We start from the raw sequence: 24,720 nt of genomic DNA on the forward strand, positions 1-24,720 counted from the left end.
TAAAAAAAAAAGTTCAATACTACCTCGAAAACAGCTGAACCTATTTTTAACCGACTTCAAAAAAGGAGGTTATCAATTCGGTTCTATTTTTTTTGTCAAACCGAGTATCGAATTCAGTCCATTCGATAGACAGACAGACAGTAATTGGCATCAAACTTTATAACACATCTTTTTGTGTCACGGGTCAAAAACTGCGGGCAAAGCTTTAAATGCGAAATTCATTTTATCCGTCTTTCTATCGGTTATCACTGCATGCTAAAGCAGCTGAACCAATTTAAATAAAATTTCGTATGGAGATAGGATGACACCGCTCCATTGATAAACGAATTATGCATAGACATTATTATTAGTTATTTGTTTATTTATTTATTTATTTAATCTCATAATTAACACTTACAGTCAAGCCACACATGCTAATTATATAATAAGAGAAGTGCATAATAGAATGTATAAACTAAATATTTACGTTAAGCATCTATTGAGGTCGGTGTCACTATTGACTCCAAATGCCGGTTGGCCGATGCAAGAAATCTCGACTCGGAGGTAAAAAACAAATCCAGACTGTTGTTACTGTCCAGGATATCGTTCAAGAGAGTCAATGCTCGGCTGCTTATATCATGTCCACAGGAACCCCGCGCCACGCCAAAGCCTACCATAGTTCCAATTATAAACAACTCTAACCACAATAATCAATATACCACACAGTAATTAATTTCATCACCATTCATCAATAATCGTGAGTCCCCGTCATCGATGACTGAAGTGGAACACCGAGTGCAAGGCCGACACATCAACGTTTTGACTAAAATCATCACATTGACTAACATCATTTTAGATTAAAAATTAAGAAATCCTTTTATGTCTTGTTAGGTGTTGATTTGTTAATTGAAGTGAATAACTACACACACAGCTACAACATGTGTAATGACAGCAGAATTAAAAAATTAAAAAAGTAATAGTAAATTCATTTTTTGCCACAGAAAATAAGACTAGGTACACAATTAAAGAAAAACAAGTTACACGCAAGCAGGTGGCAATGGGCTTAGCATAAAGCTACTATACCTACTATAAGAAACTAGCAGCGCTGATTTTTAGCCTGCGGCCGTCCCACAGCGTAAAATTTATTTTGACATTTACTTAATACATTAATTTCATTAATTCTCCTTTTGTGCTATCAGTTATTTTTGTAGCTGTGTGTGTAATCATTCACTTCCTTCAACTCTCTTGGCACTATCTCAGAAGCAAGGAGTTTGAATGCAGAAACACTCAGCAGTATCGGAAAACAGTTTTATTGTTTAAAAGTTACAACAATACAATTTATTTAAGTAAAGAAAAAGCAGTACCGAGAAATTAATTAATTGACTACCTAGCCATGCGGGGCTACTCCGAAATTCGAAAATCGAAGTTCGTGTCGTTCCGTCCCTCTGACGCTTACACTGTTCAATACGAGAGTAAGAGAGACGGTAGGTACGATACGAACTTCGATTTTCGAATTTCGGAGTAGGCCCTCTGATGCCGAAAAACCAATGTCCCGGCAGGTACCTATTACCTATGCCGATGATGATACCGCCTCGTCGATAAGTGCCATCTCATCCCTCGACAGATCACAAGAAACCAACACAACTATTAATAAAGTACCAACCTAAGGTGTGAGCTAGCTTTTGCTAGCTTTGTCAATGTCGAATATAAAAGTACCTAACTAATTAAAAATCTTTTTCATCACACATCGTAAACAGTGTCGTAACATGCAGGCTACCTTGGTTCATCATCATCATCATGTCAGCCGAAAGACGTCCACTGCTGGACATAGGCCTCCCCCAAGGCTCTCCACTCAGACCGGTCTTGTGCTTTCCGCATCCACCGCGATCCCACGATCTTAACCAAGTCGTCACTCCATCTTGTTGGAGGCCTACCAACAGCTCGCTACCTGCTGCTGCTACCTTGGTTGCAACCCCCCAAATAAAACCCTCGACCTTAATGTGCTTCTCATGAAACCCGTGGTCGGTAAATGAGTCATTGCCCGTACTAATTTTCATGTCATGAAGCCCAAGGTCGGTAAATGAGTTTATTACTGCATGGTATGCTGCTGCTCCGTGCGCGCGCTGCACACGCACGTCGGGCACATGCTGCGGAGGAGGAGGGTGTCGGGGAGCTGGCGCTGCCAAGAGCGTAGTCAGCGGTATCGGCAATTTTTGAAAAAATATTAGTTTTTCTTTTACAGATATACAATTTCACTCGCAAATGTGATGAAAAACATTGTCGCACGGGCGGTACTAGAATTACGAACATATCGACTCATTAAAGCCCTCATCAGTTTTCGACTTCGGGCTTCTAATAGACTCTCGTTCGTAATTCCTTATTTACCGCCCTTAAGACACAATGTACTATTTCGAAATCATTGTGCCTTGCCTAGGTATAGGTATGGTTGGGTATCAGTTATCTCCATTTAAAATTTTATCGCAATCCGGCCAGCCGTTTTGGTGTTACAATGTGTTGAGTCACCATTTTCGAATGTATAGGTATGCAAGTACCTACAGTCGCGAGTTCATAAACTTGTGAGCAAAAATTTGATCAAAAATATCTGAACACGCATCTATGCCGTTAAGAATAGAGTCGTGTTCAGATATTTTTAATCAAATTTTTGCTCACAAGTTTATGAACTCGACTGTACCTACTTACCTATTTCAGTTTTAGTTTTTAATTTTATAAATGCAAAGAACCAAGAGGGGTAGGTACCTATAGGTATAATGTCACGACTCACTAACCCTTCGAAAAATATATAAAGGTCTCTTTAACTGTTAGTAAATAAATAACCAGACAATTTTTCTAAATTAGGTACAAACCTTTTTCTGTAAAGAACCTTTTAGATACTTGACAAAATGTTGTTGGCATGCATTAAAGCACCAGTAGCCATTTAATAAATATGAACAAAAAAATTAAAAAGAAAACTTATATGGCTTTCGTGGCAAAAATTAAAAGTTTTTGACGTGATATGGCCAGCACTGAAAATGTTTTATCGTAAAATATCTTGTTGTTGTTAGAATTAATAATGTTCAAAATAACTTTTTGTTTCCTAATAATAAAGCAATATTTAAATTATTGTAATGTCTGATTTCTGTCAGACAATATTTTTTTAAATTTCTGAACGAAATAAGCGCCATGACAACGTGAAAAAATTGTTTGAGGTTGACAACCGTTTGCACTTTGCTATTGATCTAACAACGCTATTTGTGATAGAAGGTAACAAAAAAACCCATTCCCACCCCTGTAGAAGTAAAGAAAAAAATGGACAAAGCTTTCGAGATCCAACGGCAGGTCCGGGATAACGTTTCAACATTAAAAACATACCTCACAGATTTACAGAACTGGGAGGTTGAAATGAAACGTAAAGAGGCCGCCTTGAACGGTGAATTTGAGCAGGTTCAAAGCTATTTACGGTTCTAATTCTCATGTAAATCATTAGTCAGTATTGTTAGCTATGCATAATAGTGTAAAATTCTCGAAATAGTGGTAGTTTTGTTACGAAATAGTGATAATGATTTTGCTAATGACTTTGTCTCAAATGTTGTCTCGCGGTGGTTTGTTCGTCTTTATTATGCTTATTTTCTATATTTCGACATTCCTGAGTGGTCCTAGATTGCGGATTATTAATCCAAATGCTAATTTTTGAGGTCAGGACTTACCTCCAGTAAGAAGCAAGGCTAAAAAGGAGAAGCCGGTGGAGAAAAAAAAGACAGTTGAAAAACGTTTAAAATCATCAGATTACAAAGCGTGGGACAGTTTTGATGCTGTAAGTGTCTTTTGTTATACCTTTTTTACAATTTGAACAAATATGATAAGCCATTTTAATTAAATTTGTTCTTCTTTCTGTTCTACCCACTCCAATTGGAAAATTGACGTAGTCCCCAAACTAAGCAAAGCTTGTACTATCCATAGTTTGTTAATCCAGTGGTGGGCAAACTTTTTTCATGGAAGGCCAGAAAGTTACAGATATTTTAGAGAAGGGCTAGGATTACACCATTCTATTTTATACTTTTTATGTTTTTTCCAAATAATGAAATTATATTATGATCGTGGGCCATATTTGTAGGTACTATTCACTTTGAAGGAACATCGGCGGGCCGGATTAAGTCCCTTCGCGGGCCGGAGTGTGCCCACAGGCCGTACTTTGCCCATCACTTTGTTAATCCGTTACCTAGTATCCATACTAAGCAGTAGTCGCCACAGCAAGTGAGTGTCTCACTTCTAGGCTGTCGCCCAGTTCACAGCCTTAAACTTAACCCATTGTATGTCTTGACACATGTATGTGCTCCATTTAAGGCTATCTTTTTGTATTTTTTTTAAATAAGCAAAATATGGAATATTACTGCAATTTTCTGCCATCAGAGTGCAGCACTAGCACAAACCGTAAGCAGTTTTTGGAGTACCTATCTTAAATGTCCGTAGGATACCATAATATATTATTTCAATATTTTTATTGGAAATATAGCTCTATTGTTACTATCAATGTAAATATGTTATTTTGTTTACTAATAATTATGTCATGATTTCTTTAGGTATGACATGATCCGTCATGGCGATAAAATATAAAGAGAACGGACATTGTCATGGGGGTTTGCGCTTGTGTCGCCCCCTGCGCAGAGCTTTGTATATTTTCAGACAAGAATCGAATTCAGTATTTTTTTTAGTTCCAACATACGAGGGGTTAACCCTGTTAACTGTATAACAATGCTGTTATTTCAGGACAAAGCTTGCGAGGAAATAGACATGGAAGATGTGGGTCCTACATCTTTGGATGGCAAGAAGAGTCAGCAGGCTAAGATGGAGAAGCTGAGAGAGGAGGCTCATCATGAGAAAGAGAGAGTAAGTAGGATGTTTTTTTTTTTTACTCAATTTTGTATACTATTTTGAGTTTTATTTAAATATTCAAGAGAATTTTGACACACTTCCGTTGATTGGATTAACTTGAAATTTGTTGTATGTACTATTTGTTGTGTATATATATATATATATATATATATGTATATATAATGGCAATGCAATGTTGTAGCACCATAATGATAGGAAAGAAAATAGTTATGTCATTTAATTCCTATTTACAAATATTTAGGATAAAAACAAACAAATCTAAAACAAATTACTCAAAGTACATACACCTCTTAGGCAAGGTCCCGAAAATGCTGGCAGCGTTTCCTCTTTGAATTTTAATGTTGATTATGTATGGAAATTATAAAAAGCCAAATAATTATTATCTATTGTTGTGTACAATAAAGAGTCATTGTATTGTATTGTACCTATATATACACCTATGTTTTCTGTACTGCTTCATATGTGTTAATGTTCAATAAAGAGTCATTGAATGTACTCTATTGTATTACATATTGTACTTACACACACAATTCTGTTATTTCCTAGGGCAACGCTTTTGTCAAGCAGGAGAAATGGGACGAGGCTATTGCCTGCTACAACCGAGCCATCGAACTGGTAAAAGATGACGCCATTTACTACGCCAATAGAGGGCTCTGTTACCTTAAGAAAGACAGGTAAATCTTGAACTTTTTGTATATCTTTGCCATCTGTTGGGAAAAGAAAGAAGTTACATTAAGTTACATGTATCTGCAATATCAATGTGACCACAATCAATTAAGTACTGAATTAGAAAATTTGGTACCTGTTCATCATCATATTGGTCGGAGGATGTCCACTATGAGCATTCCCCGGGACTTTCGAGGCACGGATGATTGACATTAGCCAAAGAGTAGGTATCGAGTTAAAAAACAGAGTGCACTCTAGCTGGTTTCTACCTAATAAATAATTAATCAATTAGAAAAAAAACACATGATATTTAAAACACAAAATTTTTTAAATTTTCGTAAGATAAATAATTTCAATCTTAATCAAATTAATTTTGCATATTTAAATTTCTTGAAGAAATAAATTGTTGCAGAATGTGTTTGCGATCGCAGTTCTATTTATTGCCTTGTAACAATTTGTTCATGATGTTTAGTGTGCTATAGCCAAAATTCTTATTTAAAACCAACTTTGATTAATAAAAATCTTTTCAAACTTAATTTGATCTTATGAAAATGTATCTATTAATTTCTACTCTTTAGCAAATCGTTTGTGCCCTGAAATGCCCGGGGTATGACCAATGACCATGAGAATAGGTCTCCCCCCATAAACCTCCAGTTGCTTCGGTTGGAAGAGGCCTGCATCCACCGTGCACCTCCAGCTTTAACCTTCCATCCATCTGGTTGGTGGACGTCCTACGCTGCGCTTGTTGAGCCGCGGTCTCCATTCGAGAACTTCGGCCCCAACGGCTATCTGTTCCGTTATGGTCTGCCCATTGCCACTTCAACAAGCTAATTCACTTGTCTATGTTGATGGTTCCTGATCACAAATTAAAAATCATTGTGTAATTATTTCTTTCTTGGTGCATTTCAGCCTCCATCAAGCAGAAACGGACTGCACGGAAGCACTCCGCCTGGACCCAACGTATGTCAAAGCCCTCCAGCGCCGAGCGACCGCAAGAGAGCGCCTGGGCTCACTCCGGGCAGCCTCACACGATCTCAGTGAAGTGCTCAAGTATGAACCCCACAACGGACCGGCGCGGAAACAGCTGGAGGTTATTAAAAACCGCATGGGGACCAAGGGGGTAAGTCTGTAAATACCGGTCAAGTGTTAGTCCGGCTCAAGCACCAGGGTCCAGTTTCTCGAAGTTTCATCATCATCAGCCGGAACACGTCCACTGCTGAACAAAGGCCTCCCCCTTAGAACGCCACAATGAACGACAACTCGCAACTCACGATGGGGGAGGCCTGCCAACGCTTCGTCTTCCGGTTCGTGGTCTTTTCTTCCCCAATGGTTATCTGTTCTTCGAGCGATGTGGCCTACCCATTGCCACTTCAACTTGCATATTTTTCCAGCTATGTCGGTAACTTTAGTTCTTCGACGAATTTCCGAATTTCTCGAAGTTTATTATTCTAAAAATATTAGTGTTTTGTTTCGTTTTCTCATTCATTTTACGAGACATAACACTAATCGTCACTACTTTCAAAAAAGCCCGTATCTCAAAATCGATAATTTTACTGAGTGAAATCTATGAACATTATTTCAAGAGTCAATTTCGTTGACATATTTATTAGATTTTTTCAAAGTAATAATAATAATAATCCCAGCCTATATACGTCCCACTGCTGGGCACAGGCCTCTTCTCAGAATAAGAGGGCTTGGGCCGTAGTTCCCACGCGGGCCCAGTGCGGATTGGGAACTTCACACACAACATTGAATTGCTTCGCAGGTTTGTGCAGGTTTCCTCACGATGTTTTCCTTCACCGTAAAGCGCGTGGTAAATTTCAAATGTAATTTCGCACATGAATTCCGAAAAGCTCAGAGGTGCGAGCCGGGGTTTGAACCCACGATCCTCTGCTTGAGAGGCCATAGGTCAAACCACTTTGCCACCACGCGTTTTATTATGTGTCATTGCTGTTATAAATAAATTATTTCTTTCTTTATTTGTTTTTTTCTATTTCAAAGTAGTGACGTATATTATTAGACTTGTAAGCTTTATTAAGAAATATGGTACCCATACAAATTTGTAGTTATTTATTTACTAGCTGTTGCCCGCGACTCCGGCCGCGTAAAAATATGAAAAACCTACCACAGACGAGTAGGAAAAAATTTAATAAAAATCGGTCAACTCTTTTCGGAGGAGTTTGGTACCTAAATTTTATTTTTATTTGTCGTTCCAGTCTAAGTCCAAATCATCACCATCTTCAACACCGACTTCAGAGAACAAGCCTTTCCCGAGGAGTACTGGGCAGGCAAAGATAGTGGAGCTGAAAGACGAACCAGCGCTACCGGTGCCCGAGTTGAGTGAGGAGGAGAAGTGGAAGAATGGAGTCGGAGAATGTATCACGGTCATCAAACCGGTCAAGAAGCCACCTCATTTGCGGTCCAAGGTATTTTATTTTATAACTAGTGTTTACCCGCGGTTTAGCACGCGTAAACTAGTCGATCTGGTAGTTACAATTGAAATTCCGGGATTTTACAAAAAAAAACCCCGGCAGTAGAAATTTCAAGATTTTAACCCTATCCCAGAGGAATATAAAAAAAAGGGAAAAAAGTAGACTATCTGTTATTCCAGACGTCCAGCTATCTACGTACCAAATTTCATGCGAATCCGTCCAGCTGTTTTAGCGTGAAGGAGTAACAAATAGAAACACACAAACATTAGCATTCATAATATAAGTAGGAAGTTGGATTCAGGTTAAGGCCGTGTTTCCATCAGAGAGGCTCTTCGCCTTCTTGCTCCGCTGAGCTTTTTCCACTAGAGCTGTCCTGAGTGAGGAGAGGATAGTAAATGAAGCGTTTCTATTGCTTCATGATAAACACATTCCTCGCAATGCATTATCGCAGTCATTTGTTAGTTCTTTACCGATTCACCGAATCGCGTTTCACCTAGATCGTATATTTAATTATAGCGTTGTGTCACAATCGTTTATTTTTTTACTCTCTATAAATTTTAGTCGCATTTCACCTCGATCGTGCATTTACAACGCGTTGTCTCAATCGTGTTTTTTTTTAGTCGCTATTAGTTTTAGTCGCAATTCACCTAGATCGTGTATTAGTGTATTTTCGTACATCAATTAACGCATCAAATTAATTAAGAGTCCCGAGTAAACATCGATCGCGGCGAAATGCGTCTAGTCCGTGCGGCCCAATGTGCAATAGAATGTACACAATGAGTTCAAGGGAATTAGGAATCTATGACAATGTAACAAAGTAAAAATTGTTTTGTTTTTCTATTGTTTTACACCATTGCAGTTTGACGGCAGTTTGACTTTATTCTCGAAACAATTAGATTCTAATTGCTTTGTAATTTTTTTTCAAAATATTTATATGGTGGGCTTCAGGAGGCTATGGTAAAATACTACACGAAAAATTAAAGGCTACAAACTAATTATACTAATGTAAAAAGCTACGCGAAAACTTGCGTCAAGTACAAGATTCAATTGAAATTTTGTTAGTTCGAGGTGAAATGCTATTCGGTGAATCGCTGCAAGGAATTTATGCTTTTGAGGAAGTTTTGAGGTAAAAAACTAACAAATGCTCGCAGTTCTCTAGTGGAAATGCAGCCTTACTGGCTAGTGAAATGGCTGAACAAAAGTCATCCTAATTTATCGCGTGTGTTTGTGCTTGATTATCTGAAATTTAGTAAAATTCTGGAATTTTAATTTGTTGAATCCACGGGCGAATTTAGAGATCTGTAGGTCTTTCGGCAACGAAGGAGGAGACGTCCCTTAGGTGAATGAAGACTGGTAAAAAAAACGGAAACTAAGGGGTTATTTCACCACCCATTGGATTAATTTTAACTGACGGATAAATGTGATGCCGTTTCCGTCTATTCGAACAAAACAAACAGAGACAGCATCACATTTATTTGTCAAATAAATTTAATCAATGGGTGGTGAAACAGGGGGTAAATCTCTAAAACGGAATCTCTATAACGGAAACTCTGAATTTGTATATAGAGATTCCATAGCCCCAGGTGCCCTCCATAGTGTCAAGTAAAGGCTAGTTGTAAATGAAACGAAATGCTCGTTTGAGACTCACAGCGCCGTTTAGTTTACAATAGCAACGTGGCGATTACAGATGTGCAAGACGCAGAAAGTTTCCAAAAAGTTGGGAATGTTCTCGGCAAAATTCTGGAAATATTCGCAAGAAATATAAAAAAACTAGCATTGCCCGTGGCTCCGCCCGCGCGGTATTCGGTTATCGTGCGCTGTTCCCTCGGGAACTGTGCATTTTTCCGGGATAAAAAGTAGCCTATGTCTACTACCTCTATGCCAAAAATCACGTAGATCCGTCGCTCCGTTACGGCGTGAAAGACGGACAAACACACAAACACACTTTCGCATTTATAATTTTATATAGTATAAGTATATGGATTAGCCGTGGTGGCATAGTGGTTTGACCTATCGCCTCTCAAGCTGAGGGTCGTGGGTTCAAACCCCGGCTCGCACCTCTGAGTTTTTCGAAATTCATGTGCGGAATTACATTTCAAATTTACCACGAGCTTTGCGGTGAAGGAAAACATCGTGAGGAAACCTGCACAAACCTGCGAAGCAATTCAATGGTGTGTGTGAAGTTCCCAATCCGCACTGGGCCCGCGTGGGAACTATGGCCCAAGCCCTCTTGTTCTGAGAGGAGGCCTGTGCCCAGCAGTGGGACGTATATAGGCTGGGATGATGATGATATGGATTAAATTTAAGAAACGGAAAGTTTAAATCACCATACAAAATTGTGAGAAGTTACAGAAATTTTCCTATATGAAAAATTCTGCAATTTTGGAAAGTTTCCTTTGGCACATCATCAGTAGTGGCGATACAATACGATGACAGTTATTACTTAATATTCTTGACGTGCCAGAAGACGCTCTACATATTTAGTTTTGTTCTTGTTTCAGAGAGCCCTTAAGACGGTACCAATCCTCGAAATCCCACTCGGTAAGACTGAACCAGAAAAACCTCCGACTAGACTTAAAATCATAGAAATCGAAGACGACTTATCTAAAGGTGATACAAACAACAACGACTCAAACAAATCCGCCAAACCCAACATCATGGATAGCTCGGGCGATATGAAGTCAACGGATGCCAAAGATGTAGTGGTCACTAGTCCGGAGTCGGAGAAGTTGGTTAAAGATGTCATTGGGTCGGAGAAAGATGTCAGCTTGGAGAATATGGTGCCGCCAGTGAATAGCGTTCAGTTTATGGCTGAATGGAAGTATATGAAAGGGAATGAACGCGCTAGGAGCGATTATTTGAGTGTAAGTATTAAGTATAGTTATTTTGTTCGAATCGATTACAATGAAGGTTATCACAGGCGAAATGTCGCTAGATGGCGTTTGTATCGTGAGGGCCGTTTGAAGATACAGTCTTGCTTGCCATTGGCTATTATATTATAGTCCAACACTACCGCTCCACCAACGCATTGACGACAGAGCTATCATATTCATATTCATATTCATTTATTCATAAAATTGAAAATTTTACATGTCAAATATTTAAGTATATAAATTCAATTTATTATACAATTTAAAATTCAGCCGAAGCCAATCAAATTAACATTAGTAAAAATACAATCGGGTAGTTTATTATAGATACCTGGCCCCGCAATATCCACCGTTTTCATGGATTTCGCAAGTCGACAACACGCTGAGTCCAAAATATTTTTGTTTCTTTGCATAATACGTGCACTTTTAAATGTCTTTGTTGGAAATAGTTCTATACGACTTCTAATATATTTAATTATGTAAAATAAGTATTGTGATGAAATTACCAATGTTATTGTATGTGAAATTTACATTATAACAATAACTCGCAAAAAATGCGTTTTCCTATGGATTGGATCAAGCTAGAATAGCTACAACGATTATTCGCCCCCGATAGCCCCCCATAAAGCAAATTTCGTCGAAATTTTTGGACGGGTTTCTGAAATCCCCGATATAAATAAATAATACACGAATAGACACAGCACACGCCTGGTGTGTGTACAGTACATTATAGTCGAGTTCGTAAACTTCTGAGCAAAAAAATCTGAATACGCTTCTACGCCGTTAACAATATTCTTGTTCACATATTTTTGATCAAATGTTTGCTCAGAAGTTTATGAATTCGACTGTACCCAATCCAGTGCGGGATGCGCGTGCGTGGGAACTTTTCAAGCCTGCTCAGCTAATTCTTTGGACTTATACAGGTCGAAATGATGATGATCGACAAAGATTGCTCGCTTCATTACAGATTATAGATCCGGTAAAAATCCCTTCGATCTTCGACAACGCGCTGGAAAGCGACGTGCTCTCTGATCTACTGAGCATGCTCGCCGCTGACACGAGCAAGTTCGCCGACAAAACTATCACAGCGTACCTGAAGGGCCTTACGAGGGTGAAGCGGTTCTCGGCGCTCGCTATGTTCCTCTCTACCAATGATAAACAAAGTAAGTGTGAACCTTTTCACAAGCTTTAACTTGCTTATGTGTGTATGGGTCAAATCATGCGACTGAATTTTGACCCACTTCCAATACGGTATTTGACAGCTCCTGAATTTGCCATGTCTGATACATTATTATGAAACACACACATTATTATGATACATTATTATAGATATAGGTACAGACAGTGTTTACTGAAGAGAAAACTGAAATCGGTTGAAAATTAAACTTAGTGATTTTTTGAAAAATCTATATACTTACCTGTCTCTTTCTCAAACGCTTTTCTCTATGCAGCAAGTATGGCGCTACTTGCGTGTGGCGTCACATGCAAGTATGTCTTTCTCTGTCTAATCTTGAATTTCAAACCTTTATAACTTTGTTATTTGTAAAGGTAGCTTAAACATTGTTTCTCTATTGGATAACAGACATTGTGAAGTTTTAATTAATAAAACATATAAGTAAAAAATAGTCGAATACCGTATTGTCAGATTGGTAAAAAAAAAATAACATACTTGTCTAAATCCGGTGACATCCTGCTACTCCTGTCAAGCTCTCTCAAGCATGGCGAGTATTCGCAAACCCCCCCCCCCTCCTGCCTCATATGGGGGAAGCCGTCCACTGTTGTCCTACAGCGGATATGATGTGGTTCAAAAAATATGAAATAAATAAAAAACCGAAAATCCCAACTGTCGGGACTCATTGATATCATAACCCGACTGTTGGACTTTTAGTTACTTACTTAGGCAGTTGTCTCACCGCCAGTGAGGAAACGATTGGCTATCGACTATTTGTGTGAGTAAAAGAGACACATATATTAATAGTTGATCGCTGGCTGTTCACACTGTCGGCGAGAACTCGCTCTTACATCTTTTGTGGCAGCGACAAGAGCTATAAAACTCGCTGAGCGATGTCAGCTTGGCGGCCGCCCCGCACGAGCGAGTCGAGTGGAGCGAGTAATCGCCCGTCGCACTCGAACACTCGCTTACAGCCAGCGACAAAACTACACTCGCTTCTCGCTGCTCACCCACTCGTTTCTAGTTACTCGCTCTACTCGCTTCTCGCTCATCGTCGGCGGTGGGACAAGTGCCTTAACAGGGTTGAAGGCAACTTTGTTTTCTTTTTATTAATATTTTTTTTAAGGCAATTGGGTTCCGATTTTATTTACAACCTTTCGTTCACCGCTCTAAGGACAATTTTTTTTTTCAGTTTTGAACAAACTCCTACAACATTGCAAGACCGCGGAACACTGTTCTGAAAACGAAATTGCTGATCTGATGAACAAATTTGAGCTTTAAAGTCATTATTTAAGATTTAGGTAGATTGTATCCAATTTAGCTCAACTTCTTAAAGAAAATGTGTAAGTAGGTGCCTATTCATGATTATTTTAAGTTTGATTTGGCGTTAAACGTATTTTCGGCATTTAGTATAATTAAGCTACTGTTACATATGCTAGTTACTAGCACAAAAGCATGCTACTACTGAGCAAATGCTACCACTAGTGTGTATAGGACACGTGCTACTATTAAGCATGCTCTTTTAGTGTCATTCTGGTACTTCAGGTACTAGCATGATTATAAGCATGCTAGTAACGAGCATGTGTAAGGTGGCCTTTATTAAAAGAAAAGTTCTGACTGACTTAATAGTGAATAACGTTTTTGTTGCACATAAAATAAAATGGAGCTACCAAAACATCAGTTTGTCAAATTATCGCTTGGACACAAATACATAGTTACTAAAGTTTAGAAATGAACACTGAAAAATATACTTACGCTAGAATCGCCCACAAGTGATGTTGGGATTTCGGCCGGAACTGAAACACAAATCGAAATTAGAGTTCGGTCCCGGTTTCATTTATTATTTTCTCGATCAAACACTATTTATTCTCTTGTCAAATTTTTTTTTTGGTTATTTTTTCGCAATGAGTTGCATTTTGGGCTCCAATTAAATTATGGTCGCTGATTTTAAAAGTAATTTTGTATCTCAAAATTTCGTCTCAAGTATCGCACGCATTAAGTTTTATCGTTAAACAATGTTAATTCAATTCTAACCTGAAAATTTCACTTATTGTCAACAAAGTATTATTTTATCGCGTACCAAATTAATCAAGAGTTCGAAATTATGGTGCGTATGGTTTGCATGTTGAGCCCTTTTCGGCATCCAACGCAAACACGTATAAAAGTTATGTATCAGTCGGTGTAATCGTAGCTCCTAAGCGGACGAACCCATTCGGACGTGGTATTTTTTTTGAACTTTTGTAATAGTATAATTATTTTACACAAAAAGGTGAAGTTTTAGGTTAAAATGCCTAGAGTCTGACCAGCGAGTCGCGGGTGCATGGAATGGCGGCAAAAAAAAGAGGATTGGCTGGCAACACATTTCACAGATGAGAAATATTTGTTACAGAAAAAACAGATACACACATTCGCGCAAACATTCGTACAGTCGCCATCAAATATCTCGGAGCGGCCAAGGTGATCAAAAATATCGAAACATGAACTCTAATACCTTAATAATAGTCTCTAAGACCTTATGGGGCTGTTTCACCATCCATTGATTAGCGTTATACGACGGTTAAATGTGATGCCGTCTCCGTCCATTCGAACAAAATAAATGGAGACGGCATCACACCTAACCGCCAGTTAACACTAATCAATGGATGGTGAAACAGCCCCTATATCTAATAACTTAATCGGAACATGGCGACTGTACCATTGTACGAATGAAATTAAAATAAAAAATGAAGTACAAGGAAACGTGAATTTTAAATTCCAATCCATTCATTATGATCTGAGTCATAGTCATAATCTGACTCAAGACATACAAAGCCTAAAAATGATCCATCACTATCACTTTCATCGTCACTGATATTGATGTGATGAGTGATGAGCAGAGCCCGGAATTTACAAGGCATTTTTGATCTGTCATAGTGATTTCTCACTTATCGACTTCCGATATTCAATACCAATATGTTAAATGCTGCCATCGTTCATCCACCATTACCTCTCATATTTGGTATAATTTTTTTTCACCGCACAACGGCAAAACCTACTAGACACTGGCAAAATTGTCCTCCAATGGACAGAGCCATATTTTTCTAAAAAAAACAACCAACCATATGTTAAAGAAGACACGTGTTAAAAAATATTAAAAGTAGAGGTCAACAATAGTCGGTTTTATCGTTAAAGATATCTTCCAATTGACTTTTGAGCAGTCGAAAATGTGAAATAGACATAAATATGCATTATGCAATGAAAACTATGAATACTTAACAATTTCTAATTTTATAATTCAATTTCATATTCAAAGTCTGCTTTAGTGCAAATAAGTGTACTATTAGTGTCTTTATAAAAGATTTTACGCTTATTATTTTACGATAATATTATTATCGATATCATTTCGGTAGAGTCGATAAGTGAGAAGTCACTATGCAGCCAAAATTCCGGGCTCTAGTGATGAGGAATGTTTCAAGTTCTTTTTCTGTTGTTTAGTCCTTTTCCTTGTATTTTCATAATTTTGATCACGTATTCGTGCGTATGTGAATGACCTAGCTTTACATTTGTCGCAGTTAAATTTTGATTTACATTACTGCTTGCAACACTGATGTGTTTAGTTGCCAGAACAAGGTTTGCTTTACATTGCTCGCGACAGGGCTCACTGGTTAGACTTTAACTACCTTATTGTGACCAACTTAAACTGATTTACAAGGTTATATTTATTTTAATAAGTAGATATTAGAACTTATATAATGTTATTTCACACAGTAACATTCACTCACTGTTCTAGAAATAGTTGTCGCTAATTAATTATGATTAGCTATTATTTGAATTGGTGCATTATATTTTGTTGTTAAGTTGGATTAAACACGGAATGAATTTTTAATGATTGTTTTATTTCGAATGTTAATAAAATATCTCGGGTTAGTCATGTTTTATACACGGTGTTTCTATTGATTGAAGAAACTACCTGGTAATTAACTTTATGGCCAAAAAAATAGTTTTACAGCTGTTAGTTAATTATCTTAGGGTTATCAGGAGCGTTTCACCCGTCTTTTCCTGCGTGTTACGAAAAACTAAGGATAATGTTCACGAAACAAATCAATTGGAATTCTGCGACCGCACACCAGACCACACGTGGTGGTGGTGATTGGGTGTTTATTGACGGACATTGATATGATTCAGCCCCCGCCGTCCTCACAGGGACCAGTCTCAAAACCAGCGCCGGGCAATCAAGTCTAGCATAATGCTGAGACTGGGGACCCATTGTCCCAACTTTTTGTTTTTCTCCCACAAAATTTTATTTATATTTTAACAATGTCTAATTTTAAGTTGTGGCAATAAAGGTTTTTTTTTTTTTCGTAGCACACAAAAATCGGCGGTTGGAACGCTCCTGAGCTCCACCTCTTTTCTTGGTTATCTTTAGAACACTAACAGCTAGGCCACTGGTGTCTTGGAGATAGCAACTTCATTTTTCACCTGTCGAATGTTCTCTTAAAGTTAACGGTAATCAAAAATAACACGGTGTATATCTAATTTAGGATGTGTATCTAAAACGGTTATTCGAATTTTGTATAATTTTGTGTACGAGGTTGAGTCAGAGACCCGTCGAAATGTATGAATGCGCATCTGGGCATTTCTGGCAACACCAGTTTCTATACAAACCGGTAAATGAGATAGAGGTGCAACTATGGAGTTCTATCCCGTCTGTCCCCTAATATCATGATAGTTGCTAAACTATGCCAGGCAGCGACATATAAGGCTATAAGGTTGGGATACTGTAGTCAGGATAACCGGTCTACGAAGTAAGATAACTAGTTTTATATTGGTAGTGCTTTTGTCTCAAAATACAAACTAAAAACCATACCCAAAAGATACAGACTGCATTCACGTCGAAATGTAATAAGTGAAATTTTGAAGTAACCGCGTATCTATGGCATGGATACCATAGACACTCATCTGACAATGACACTATCTGACACTAACTCAAATTCTTGTTCACGCAGTTTTCTTACGACGCTATAATGCTGAGAAAAATTAAAAAAGTCTTATTCTACGTCTCTCTAATAGCTTTCAGCGTCGTCTATATAACAGCAACCCACTATTTCATCGAACGCTACCAACACGAGCACGAGTTACCCGTCCTCTGGCATTCTACGTTAGACTTCTTCTATCCCGACGATACCTCGTGCTACCGCAAGGACGGAGATTACCTGATGTCCATCGAAAAGAAAGCAGTTTTACCTGATTCTATATTTATCATCGAGACTACATGCCAACGTAATTTAGGCGCTAGAGAAGCTTGTACTATAGAAGCGATAGCCAGATCGCACCCAGATAAATTCGTTTACGTTCTTTTCACAAGGCCATTGACAGAAAAGGAATGTTTCAGAGGACCTTTAGGAGAAGCCAATAAATTCCTCAATGTGCATTTCTACAGAGCTAATATCAGTACTTACGCTTTACACACTCCATTGGAAGAAATCTTTAATGGTAGTTTGACTTCGCATGGCAAGAGACACCATCGGAGAATGGCAGAATACTTGAAATTTTTGACGTTATATCACTATGGAGGGTTGGTGGTAGATTTGGATATGTTGGTTACGGCGGCAACGGATCATTTGGGCAGTAATTGGCTGGTGCGGGAAGATGATGGGAGAATAGGGTCGGCTGTTGTTTCACTCTCCAGGGATAGGGTAGGGAGAAAGGTTACGCCGTTGGTTCTTAGGTAAGTTTAAGATGCCTTTACTGAATTATTGGTTCTGGAATATAACCTACCTAACCAACAAAAAGCTGGAAAACCCCCGACATTGTCACTTCAAAGTTCAATATCTCAATAACGGCTGAACCGACTGATTTTGATAAAACATGTCTAAGTACCATCGCTAGAAACCCTGCTTTCAATTAAAAAAAAATCCGCATTCAAATGGGTCCACACGTTTAAGAGCTACAGTGCCACAGACAGACAGACACACAACGATTTTCGAATTTCGGAGTAGGCCCTCAGGGTCTAAATAGCAACTGTCTAAGAGCAAATGGTCTGCAATCTGTCTCTTTTCATAACACTTTTCTTTATGCAGTACTTAGGTACTTATGGCGTTTCTTGCGTGTGACGTCATATTCGAGTAAGTCTTTCCCTGTCTAATCTTTAATTTTTCCTCCTTTATTCTCTGATTTAAGAGTAAAGGTAGCTCAAAAATGGTTTTTTCCGTTTGATAATTCGCAGTGACAAGTTTTGATTTATAATAGATATGAATGAAAAAATAATCAATAAAGTATCTGTTTAACGCAGTGCACTTAAGGACCAAGATCAGGCCCACAGTGAAGAAATAGACAGTGGAAAAGCGTTATATCAAGTACTAAGAAGTATTTGCAGTACAACAAGTATTGACGGAATGAATGAATCCACGTGTGATGGTATGAAAGTAATAATTATATTTTCTCATCATCACCTATGTAAACGCACATTTCGCTGCAGGCCACAGGCCTCCTTATAGAATGAGAGGGCTTGGGCCGTGGTTCCCACGCGGGCCCGGTGCAGATTGGGAACTTCGCACACACCGAATTTCTTCGATTCTGACGATGTTTTCCTTCACCGTAAAGCTCGTGGTAAATGTCAAATGTAATTTCGCACATAAGCTTCGGAAAAACACAGCGACACGAGCCCGGACTCCAACTCACGACCGCCAGCTTGAGAGGCAATAGGTCAAACCATTACGCCGAAATGGTGATGATGAGTTTTAAAACATCCTGAATTCTACCTGTAGTCTAAGGGCATGTTTCACCACTTGTCGACTATAACTATAAATAACGGATATCAGTGATGCCGTCTCTGTTTGTTTTGTCCGAATAAACAAAGACGCCATTACTTTAATCTGATACTTAAAGTTTGTCGACAAGTGGTGAAACAGCCCCTAAGTCTGTAGTCATTCGTTAGATGATGAATTGCGAAAGTTTGTGAGTGTGTGAGTAACTATGTTTGTTACTCCTTCATGCTGCAACAGCTGGACGGATTTGGATAAAATTTGGTATGTAGGTAGCTGGACATCTGGAATAAAACATAGGCTACTTTTTATCCCAATAGTCCCACGGGATAGGAATAAAATCTCTAAACAACAACCGCTGGGCTTAGAGTCATGAAATTTGGTATGTAGGTAGCCGGACGTCTGGAATAACATACAGCTACTTTTTATCCCTATATTCCTACGGGATAGGGATAACATCTCGAAATAACAACCGCTGGGCTTAGTCATGAAATTTGGTATGTAGGCAGCTGGACGTCTGGAATAACACATGGGCTACTTTTTATTCAATTATTCCACGGGATTGGGATAAAATCATGAAATTTCAACTGCTGGTTTAAAGCCATGCAGTTTTGTACAGTCAAGGGCAAAGATGTCGACACGGCCAAAGTTACGAAAATATGTATACACGACTTTATGCACTAAACATAATAAGTCCGTGTGTAGTGACTCATAGCGCCATTTCAGAAAGCCATTTCGATACCATTCTCGTCAGTAATACGAGGAGACAGGAGTGCTGACGGTAAGACAGATATTTATTTTACGATCAGTACTACGTCAGCACAGCCTACTTCCTAAGAAAGTGAAAGAATCTCCACTTAGGAGAAGGAAAAAATCGGCATTTGCCACAGTACATTGCAACACTGCCTTTGCTAAAAGACAGCTCACTTCTTCTGGTTGTAGAATTTACAATAATATAAACAAGATCCTAGAAATTGACAGTATGAATAAATATGAAGTAAAAAATAAATTAAAATCATGGTTATTAACACAAGAATATGATAAAACTGAACACACACACACACACATTATTGTTATTATTATTATCTAGTGAACAACAATAGAAACTCCGACCGTGTTCTACATCGCGCTATCGAAGTTTCTCAACGCGGTCGCATATAATTATACAAGGTCCGACGCTCGTCCTTCGGACTTCGGTCCCCAGGCATAACACCTGCCTGGAGAGAGATCTCTCTATTGGAGCCTCCCCCCACACGTGTATACGTGTATACATACATATTTTTACATCATTGGCCGTGTCGATATCTTTGCCCTTGACTGTACAGTTGTTCTTAACACAACCTCAATGATGATCACGATATAGATTTCGGGATTTCCCTGGGGAATTTATAGTATAATCCCCGAATTTCAATTGTAACTACAAGATCGAATAAAACCCGATCGAAGCCGCGGGTAAACTCTAGTATTGTAATAAAGTTCTTATTCTTTCATCATTCGTCTTCATAAATCATCAAACAAAAACAAATTCACTGTAGTAAAGTAGTTTTCTTAGCGTGCAGGTATTCTTGTATACCTAGTAGACGGCACGAAATAAAAACAAATCAAAATCATATTTCCCTCTCGCTCCTTTGAGACATGACTGTGACGACTTACAGTATCGAAACTACAAAATACGTTATTTATAGGAGACCAATTTAAAGTTTTATACGTTTAATTCGCTTATGAAAGGCACAATAAAAAAAAAAGAAAATTTGCAGACTCGATACTGCACGTTGCGGCAGTCGATTATGTGAGCAAGAGAGTAGTAACAAATTTGGGTTCGACTTTCGTGCCGTTTTATTAACGGTTGGGTAGGTAATACACGTGTCTATTTTTGTGGACGTGTACCTACAGCATAAACTATAAAGACTATAAAGATATCCTTCCACAGTTACAAAAATTTGAATGCCTTAATGACCTTAATGTCAAGTCAATAAAGTCGTGTTTCATCCAAATCTAAAAAAAGTAATTTCAATAACTTTTTCTGAAACCGCCCACATATTCTTGGAACTTGGGACGAATCGATCTTTTTGTATTTGAATGTAGGAATACGTCTATGTCATGAAAAATATGTGTGGCACAGACGTCTGTCGTGAACTAAAGCAATTAAGGTGACCCGGGGCTTTGTAGTTGGGGAGATATTGTATCTGAGCCGTCTGACGTCCTTACGACCTTACGAAGAACATATTGTCGTAAGGATGTCATCAGACAGCTCTAATACAATATCCCCCCAGCTACAACAGCCCCGGGTCACCTTACTTACTTACCTACTGTGCTCACCCGCGACCATAAGGTTTCGCGTCTTATGTCACGGGTGAGCAAAGTAATTGTTTTAGTTCATTTATATAGACCTCAGCGAAGTAACGCCTAAATTAATAAATAGTAGGTAGGTATAGGTAGTGCCACCAGAGATGAGGTCACGTACACAAAGAACATGTCATATACTGGCAACGGGATTTTGACATTCACTCATTTATTTCATCCATTCTCCTTTTATGCATTCAGCTCTTTATGTAGTTGTGTGTGTAGGCAGGCATTCACTTCAACTCTCGTGGCACTACCTATCTATAGGTAGCTATCATGCACGTGCGAGTAGCGAAAGAAAACGGTTCCAGTTCAATAAAGTTGTCATTCCTCACCAGGTCTAAAAATCTACGACAGCAAACTCTTCTATCCGGTCAAAAGGACCAACTGGCAGGACTATTTTTCTCCTGGCGAGCCCCCCAGTGAGTCTTTGGGCTATTATCTGTGGAGCAGCGAAAGCCGCAGGGCTCCGGTTGGCAAGGATTCCATGTATGCCAGTTTGGCCAAGGGTTATTGCCCTAATGTGTTTAGGAAGTATTCTCGTTTGCTGATTAAACGTTTTTGAATGGATTGTCGTTTTTTTTGTGGTAGCTAGTATATATATAATAGATATGGCAGAGTTTAATGAATTAAATATTTTACTTACTAACATAAATCGAGGATACTGAACCACTTACCAGGTTGGAGCCTTTTCTTAAATCAAATTAGCCACCTATGATTTCTTTGGCAAATTTTGTATATAGCACAAAGTTTTCACCCTGGTACGTGATACACAAAAAGCATAACGTTATAGGGGGATCCCGCGAGAGAAGCTACGGGTAAAGAGTAGTATTATGTCAGAGATTTTTTTCCTAAATACAACCTGTCGTAAAAACTTTAATCAAGAACTATGGTACAAAAGGTTGATAACGTCTGACCTTACTTCGCGCGTATAGGTTAATAAGAGGCTTGCCCTTCTCTGCCCTTTGCCGTGCAGGGCTCGAGAACATTTTAGGCCAGAATTAAAACGGATTCCTAACTGTTGTGTAATTAAATCGCCGAGGGTTGGGCAGTAGATAATGTATTGTGTAAAAGGTAAAATTACACTAGAAAGAGTCGGAAGAAGAAATTAAGCCCTCCTACCTACTCTAGTGTAACTTAGTTAAGTGAATAGCAAAATATCTTTATTCAGTATCGAGTACTTTACTATATTACAAGCATTTATGAACATCGGAAAATCTAGGTAGGTACTACCGATTCAAAAATGACGTTTGTTGAGAGGAATCCAGCAAGAAACTCAAGAAGGTATATTTTAATTTTTAAAACAAATCTACAGTGTTATTTAATTACATCCAATGTATTTAACACGACTAAATTATTTCATACGATAGATATTTAAGTAAGTAAGTACGCTATTCGAAACTAGGTGTCGCCGATGCGGATCGGAATAATTTCCAACCATTCCTGGATTTCCTGGACAGGGTTTTTAATTATAACATGGATTTATAATAACATTAGTTTTTGTCCGCGACTTCGTCTGCAAACAATTTGTTAATCGCTATCCTACGGAGACTTTACAATTTCTCGGATGAAAACTATCCTATTGTCCGTCAGCAGGGTCTCAGACTATATCCATAACAAATTTCATCTGAATTGGTGGTTAAGCGTGAAGAGATATCAGACAAATACTTACCCCCTTATTCATAAAACAACAAGCCTATGTTAACTAACAAATGCTTTGTCCCTTTCTAACAAATACAAATGTCGAAGTGACAGATAAGGACAAACTAATTTTAGCGGCATTTTAACTAAAATAGGTTTGATTGTCGTTTATGAATAAGGGGGTTAGTCTTTATAATATTAAATAAATTAATGAATATCATGGGACACTTGTCACCAATTGACCTAGTCCCAAACCACCCCAAACTAAGCAAAGCCACCAGTGAAAGCCACAAATAATTCAATGGATACAGTATCAATTTTCCATTATCCGGTTGCCTAGTAACTAGGCAACTGATAATCATACTTATACAGTGTGTCACCGGCGGCAGCCAGACTTTTTAAAGGGAGGTTAAAGTAACGTATTTCTGTGACTTAACCATGACATAAATTTAATGAATAAACTAAAATTTTTTTTTAACAAACTTATATTTTTTATTAATTAAAAAGGAACAATTGAGGTTACACTAAACTATCCTAAAAATAAATTAACTATATATACAGTTCGCCCAAGTCTTGTCCCTGAGGAAGAGTGCCCATAAGGCTGGCTGCATTTCCGCGCTGGATCGTGATTCCAATACGTTGGGCGAGAAATGCACCAGCCCTATGGTCATTGGTAATTTCGAATATTTTTTTTTTTATTTGTCCAAAAAGTTTGTGAGCGTCCGAACTCCATGGACCCAAAGTTTCAACAGCAAAAGCTGTAAATATGTAGTCTTTAGAGAGACCTGTATATTTGCGGCGTTTTGCTGTCTCAGCCTGCGCTGCTGCTCCGCCCGCCTTGGTAGATGAAGAGGCTAAATGGGACGGCGCGAGGGTATCCACACAAGTGGCATCCCAGATAAGTGGCCGACCCATTTGCCAGGGAATAAGGGTTAATCCGTCGGGTCTCTTTCCATCATCGCGTGCAAGCCCGGGAGGTTCCAAAACAGAAGGTACGTTTATGCTGGAAAGAGCCCGGCGGATTATATCATTAAGGCAGGCGTGGCGAGATAAACGGCCGGCACTCCTTCTGCACGAGAGTCCATGATGGCCCAAGCGATCAACAGATGCTCCACAGAGACAAAGATGGGGTACTAAAATATCTGCTCCTAAACGGAGGCCGACAGCCAACCTGAAAGAATTACTGTCGAGGAGGGTGGAGAAATTTGTAGAAGGAAACGCTTGGAGCCAAAAACCAGACTCCTTCTCAGACGAGGCGAGTAAGCGAGCCTTCTCCGAGTTAGACGAGCAGGTATCCAGGAGATAAGCGTGAACCTGGCGACAAACTGGGTCGTCCCATTGCTTCTGAATGTTTTTATTTTGAGGGGGTTCTTTTCCCGGACAAGCCATTTTCCAAGCATTTTCCGCATCTGACAAGCATGCTACCTCATAATCATAATCACAAAGTGACGGGTAAAGAATTTTGCCGATCAGAGGTAGCACACTGTGTACAGATGAAAGAAAAGCGGGTAGAGCAATACTACTAATTTGTCGTACTCCGAGGCCACCGTATCTAACGGGAAGGGTGGCCTGAAGGAAAAGCCTGGAACTCATTTTTATGTTGATAATTTTTTCTATCTGGATATGAATGATTCTGTCTACAAATTCACATAGGTCACCGAATTTCCAAAGAGGGCTGCAGCGCAAAGAATATGTAAATTTAGGGACAAAAAGGCAAAAGCGGAGAATGGAAAAGGCCATATGAGAATTGATTTCCAACATACGATCCGAAAGTTCAGAAAAAAGATCGATTTTTTTTCTAATGAAATTTGGAAATCATTCGTCAAAAACTGGTGCACCTAGGAGATTAAGCGAGCATTTCGACAGAGGCCTGATACCAGGACAGATATCCTGAAATTTTCTCAGAATTTCTTCTTTGTTAAAAGTATCAGGATTAATAAAAATTTCGCATTTCTCACTGTTCACCTCGAGTCCAATAGAGTTAA

The 24,720-nt window shown here is 38.7% G+C and overlaps 2 protein-coding genes across 3 annotated transcripts; both read left to right on the forward strand.

Annotated features, from left to right (window-relative positions):
* The first annotated feature begins 3,164 nt into the window (after positions 1-3,164).
* LOC141435308 (RNA polymerase II-associated protein 3-like) lies at positions 3,165-15,873 on the forward strand. 2 transcript variants are annotated; one of them, XM_074098010.1, is made up of 9 exons: positions 3,247-3,420; positions 3,677-3,790; positions 4,744-4,863; positions 5,416-5,543; positions 6,445-6,655; positions 7,752-7,961; positions 10,469-10,831; positions 11,805-12,000; positions 13,201-15,873. In XM_074098010.1, exons 1-9 carry the CDS (start codon positions 3,286-3,288, stop codon positions 13,287-13,289), a joined length of 1,566 nt encoding a protein of 521 aa, XP_073954111.1. In that variant the 5' UTR covers positions 3,247-3,285; the 3' UTR covers positions 13,290-15,873. The 2 variants fall into 2 exon arrangements, with proteins under 2 accessions (XP_073954112.1, XP_073954111.1); XM_074098011.1 differs by lacking the exons at positions 3,247-3,420; positions 3,677-3,790 and adding an exon at positions 3,165-3,240.
* Positions 15,874-16,964: 1,091 nt separating this feature from the next.
* On the forward strand, positions 16,965-21,664 carry LOC141434832 (lactosylceramide 4-alpha-galactosyltransferase-like). The gene is made up of 3 exons (XM_074097279.1): positions 16,965-17,715; positions 18,280-18,404; positions 21,433-21,664. Exons 1-3 carry the CDS (start codon positions 17,012-17,014, stop codon positions 21,657-21,659), a joined length of 1,056 nt encoding a protein of 351 aa, XP_073953380.1. The 5' UTR covers positions 16,965-17,011; the 3' UTR covers positions 21,660-21,664.
* The last annotated feature ends 3,056 nt before the right edge of the window (positions 21,665-24,720 follow it).

The sequence above is a fragment of the Choristoneura fumiferana genome, chromosome 14, assembly GCF_025370935.1.
Source record: "Choristoneura fumiferana chromosome 14, NRCan_CFum_1, whole genome shotgun sequence".
In the NCBI taxonomy this organism is placed as follows: Eukaryota; Metazoa; Arthropoda; class Insecta; order Lepidoptera; family Tortricidae; genus Choristoneura; species Choristoneura fumiferana.

What these genes read in the sequence shown, in the direction of transcription:
- LOC141435308 (XM_074098010.1), top strand. Translation starts at nt 3,286, where the DNA reads ATGGACAAAGCTTTCGAGATCCAACGGCAGGTCCGGGATAACGTTTCA. An exon ending in TGAACGGTGAATTTGAGCAG is followed by an intron (nt 3,421 to 3,676) that starts GTTCAAAGCTAT and finishes TTTTGAGGTCAG; the next exon opens with GACTTACCTCCAGTAAGAAG. An exon ending in CTCTACCAATGATAAACAAA is followed by an intron (nt 12,001 to 13,200) that starts GTAAGTGTGAAC and finishes TTTTTTTTTCAG; the next exon opens with TTTTGAACAAACTCCTACAA.
- LOC141434832 (XM_074097279.1), top strand. Translation starts at nt 17,012, where the DNA reads ATGCTGAGAAAAATTAAAAAAGTCTTATTCTACGTCTCTCTAATAGCT. An exon ending in GTTACGCCGTTGGTTCTTAG is followed by an intron (nt 17,716 to 18,279) that starts GTAAGTTTAAGA and finishes TGTTTAACGCAG; the next exon opens with TGCACTTAAGGACCAAGATC. An exon ending in GAATGAATCCACGTGTGATG is followed by an intron (nt 18,405 to 21,432) that starts GTATGAAAGTAA and finishes ATTCCTCACCAG; the next exon opens with GTCTAAAAATCTACGACAGC.